The sequence below is a fragment of the Austrofundulus limnaeus genome, unplaced genomic scaffold, assembly GCF_001266775.1.
Source record: "Austrofundulus limnaeus strain Quisiro unplaced genomic scaffold, Austrofundulus_limnaeus-1.0 Scaffold732, whole genome shotgun sequence".
NCBI lineage: Eukaryota > Metazoa > Chordata > Actinopteri > Cyprinodontiformes > Rivulidae > Austrofundulus > Austrofundulus limnaeus.
In genome coordinates, this window is record NW_013953134.1 from 122,643 (window position 1) to 127,097 (window position 4,455).

Genomic DNA, 4,455 nt, shown 5'->3' on the forward strand with positions numbered 1-4,455 from the left:
ACACAATAGAAGTGAACTGGTTAAGTAAATAACTTCAACTCTCTTGTTGTCTTTAGGTAACTTTGACCTCATTTCAAAATTTATGATGTCATATATAATATGTATGTTTTAGAATAATTTATGCAAACTAAAGTATTATTACATTACATTCTTGTCAAATTATGGCTGTATTTGTTGACGCATGTGTTGTAAATTCTACTCTTGGAAAATTGAGAAATTTAGGTTAAAAAGGGGGGGGGGGGTAAGTCTTTTCTTAATTGTTGAACTGACGTGGAACAGAAAACGTGCAGAGTAAATACAAAGAAAACAGGAAAGCAATACAACTCCAAAATATTCTGAATCGTTTTACAAATTAAATGCTTAAACAAAATTAATAATATGTAGAGAGCATAACCCCTCTCCCCCAGGAAGTGACATCAAAGGGGAATGTTTTAAGAAAAAGGACTTCCTGGTTTTTGTTTATTGAAACAATATTGTTTGAACTCTGACTCGTCTTCATCTCTCTGATTAAAAAATCAAACTAATCTAAAGAAACATCAGATTCTTCTCTATAGTCTGTGTTAGCCGTTGTAGCAACGCTCTATTCACATGCAGACATTCCCCTTTGACATCACTTCCTGTTTCTTCACACGCAAACATCTCAACAGCCGTTCATCCCAGCAGCATGAAATGTTAGTTCCAACATGTTTTCAATGTTATCCTTGCAAAAATACATTCATATTTCTTACAAAGACTTGGTGTCACAGGCACTTTAAAGCGTAAGAACAGTGACACCTTCACTTTCTGTGTGAAATCGATGTTGAAGGAATGCATTGATGGTTTTTTTTCTCACATTTTCTCTAGATTTACAACCTGCCAGCTATATTAAGCAAAAAGGAGGAGAGTAAGTGTGTTTTTCAAACTTTTTTTATCAATAAAATACATGTAATTAACATCAGAGTTGACAATACGTCAATGACAAACAGGCTAGCTTATAACCTGTAGCTACGTGGGCTCATTAAGACAATTATTTGACATTCGCCCACTCAGCTGACACAGTAGAGCCTTCCAGCACCGGGGCTGCGTCCTATTAATCTTGTTAGATTGAGCGCAGGCATAAGGGAAAGCTGATTATTAACATGATGTGTAGTTAACCCAGCTGCTAATTGACGTGTCAACCCTCCTCCTGTGTTATATTTCAGCATATCTTAATGAGGCGGGTTTTAACTTCGTAAGGAAATGCATCGACCTGGTCGAGAAGAGAGGTGAGGCCTTTATGTGTCGGATTATTTGAACACAGCCTGATCATCGTTGTCAGTTTGCTTTCTTTTTTTATTCGTAACATTTATTAACACACTTTGCTGTGACTTCACGCTTTGTTTTTTTTTTTTTATAATAACACAGGGATAAGCACGATGGGGTTGTACAGGATCGGAGGGGTCAACTCCAAAGTGCAGAAGCTGATGAGCACAGTCTTCTGTAAGTAACAACTTTGGAAGTTGTGTTCGGGGCGGAGGTTCAAAACAAAATCTCATTTAATATAACAAATGGTGTGATGTCTTCCCACATGTTTCAACATAATGTTCCAAGAAATTCCAAATAGCAGTCATAAATGAATATATTAAAACAGGATTGGTCTTTAAAGGCATGCATGGCTGCTTTGAATGTTAAAAGTTGTAAAGAAAGTGTGTCGAGCCGCATCATCTGCCTTTCATGACAGCAGGCATTACAAATATGACGAGGGTTTTCATTTTTTGTTATTACTCACTTATTTTATTGACTGATTGTTTGCATCAGCCAGTTTTTTTTAAGCTAACAAATTAGAGAATTTAAAGAATTGCCGTAGATAATTTTGACAAAATGATCAAGCTCTGACATTTCTAAAAATAAACATGTGCATAACGGGAACATAAACAGTATTCACATCGGAAAAATATTTTTAATTCATTTATTGCTACAATTACAGTGAAAATATGGCATGAATATCATATATAAATCAGAACTGACATATGGAGGTTATTAAAGGACCCAAATCTGGTGTTGTGTGACCCACACCGGAGCCCCAAACCCAACTTGAAGACGCACTTCTCTGATGTCTGAACACTGTTTGTTATCATGAGTCCGGTGCCTCACTGTGTGTTCAGAGTGAGGGAAGAGCTCCTCTCTGTGGTACGACAGTTTAACAACATTATGCTCTCATATTTCTTATCACCTTATTAAATTACTGTAATCTTGTTTACATACATTTCAAACATGTGAGGGAAAATAAAGTGAATTAAATGCACTAGCACGTACTTATATCTTTTTTTAGATTCTATCTTTTTTTTTGGCTTAGTGTTAATTATCTCACACATCGTTCCTCCTCTTGACATTAAATATGTTTCTTATTTTATGATTTAAAAGATGTGTTGATGTAAAAGAGAATAACACTCAAATGTGTTGTCAACAGCTTCGAAGGCGCCTGCAGATATGGAGCTGGATCCTGAGATGTGGGACAACAAAACTATCACCAGCGGTTTGAAGAATTACCTCAGGTCAGCTCGCCCCGCAGGCTGCGTGTCCATAACTGGCAGGAGTCATCGTTGCCTCCATTAAGCTTCTCTGAAACCCTCCCCTGCTGTTAGTCGTGCTTCCAGTGCATCACTGACTGGCAGAGCGAGGTGGCTGCGTTCAGAGGACTCTTGTCACCAAATAACAGTAAATCACAACTGTTCTTTTTTTTCCCCCCCTTTACCAGATGTCTGTCTGAGCCTCTAATGACTTTCAAGTTCCACAAAGATTTCATCCTGGCTGTCAGTAAGTTTGACAAAGTTAAAGTTATATTTGGTGCTATGCTAACATTTAACAATTAATATGTTGAGTTTGTTTTCTCCTTCCTACTGTTTCTACCACACCATATATATGTATTAAAAAAAACAATTTAGTTTTTAGTTAGCCTATTGCAACATTTAGCTTCTGGAAAGCCTTTTGCTACTTTTAGGTTTTAGCTAACCTTTGGCTTTTGCTACTTTAAGCTATCATTTTGTTACAATTAGCTTTAAGCTCTCATTGTCATTCTTTTAGCTTTTAGCTAGTTTTTCTCATTTAGTTGTTCTTTTTTGCTTTTATATTCTGTTCTACTTTTTTTGGCTTTTAGATACTGTTTTAGTCCATTTTAGTTTAGTTTTTTTTTTCTTTTTGTTTCTTTTTAGCAAATATCAGCAATTGTTCAGTCATTAGCATTTACTCCAGGGATATACAACTGGTGGCCTGCGGGCCACATCCGACCAGTGGGTGACTTCCATCTGGTCTGTCAATTAGTCTCTCTGTCTTCCCCCAGTCAAAAAATAAAATAAAAAAAATAAATTTTATATATACATATATATATATACAGTATATGTATATATATATAATTTTTAATTTCTGTTTTTATGTAATTTATTAAAAAAATATATTTCAAATCATTTGTAAATTTAAAACGTATGTTTCAATGCAAAACCCCACTAATAGGGGTGGATGTCAGTCCAGCTGTGGGCATCAGGTAACCCCGGCCCTTGGACCAATTTAGTTGAAATGCCCTGGTTTACTCTGTGTTTCCCAGAAAATGCAATTTTTCTGATTCACTGTACTTTAATCATGAATTGAGCCAGAAACCTGTGATATTATTTTTGGGATGTTTGTGGGTAAATGTGTTTTTTTTTTTATGCTGAAAAGATTTGAATTTAATATAACTGAATATTCAGTGTAACGTTTTGTGTATCTGTGCTTACCAGCAAGCAGTCTCTTTGTGGAGCTCCATTCAGCTACAAAAGAGAAGCAGAAATCAAACGAGCAATAATGGAAACAATTAAATCACTTTCATCGGAGGAATAGTTCCAAGCTGTGTGCTTCATATCTGTCTCATCTCATTCTCAACTCAGAAGTTAAATTGGTTCCATTTTTGTCTCTCTGCACAGCTGGATAGCTTTTTGAATTTAATGAGAAAAGCTGGTCTTGAAGCTGCTCAAAGACGACTTTATGCATATTTTAATGTTTAACAAGAAGGATATTAGTAAAATACCTCTTTTAGTTATTTACTTACTTGTACCACATATTTCATATGTAGTGAAATTTATGATTATAATGAATGTGTTTATCTTGTCCTGTAGTGTGTGTAGTGTTGCTAGAGATTCAGCAGCCTTGGCTTTTTTTAAATTGAACTTTGTAGAACACCAGTGCTTATTCTCTCTGTGCTGATTCTGTGGTAAAATCACTGCAGCCATTGTTACACCTTCCATAGTTCCAGAGAGATTAGTGGTTGTTTCTGAACCCATCTCAATAGTAACACAAAATAATATTTTTCCACAAAGTCAAACATACAGCGGGTAAAATAAGTATTGAACACGTCAACATTTTTCTCAGTAAATATATTACTAGAGGTGCTAATGACATGAAATTTTCACCAGATGTCGGTAACAACCCAAAACTAACAAACTAGTTGCATGCATTGCTCAGGTG

The 4,455-nt window shown here is 35.6% G+C and overlaps 1 protein-coding gene across 4 annotated transcripts in view; it reads left to right on the forward strand.

The window, feature by feature from the left end:
* The window catches only part of LOC106532215 (rho GTPase-activating protein 42), a 109,301-nt gene that overhangs the window by 95,092 nt on the left and 9,754 nt on the right, over positions 1-4,455 (forward strand). For all 4 annotated transcript variants that reach the window (XM_014028237.1, XM_014028238.1, XM_014028239.1 and 1 more), the window contains 5 exons: positions 844-883; positions 1,182-1,244; positions 1,384-1,458; positions 2,429-2,513; positions 2,717-2,775. In XM_014028237.1, the coding sequence (XP_013883691.1) occupies positions 844-883; positions 1,182-1,244; positions 1,384-1,458; positions 2,429-2,513; positions 2,717-2,775 (322 nt within the window). The remainder of the gene's footprint in view (positions 1-843; positions 884-1,181; positions 1,245-1,383; positions 1,459-2,428; positions 2,514-2,716; positions 2,776-4,455) is intronic.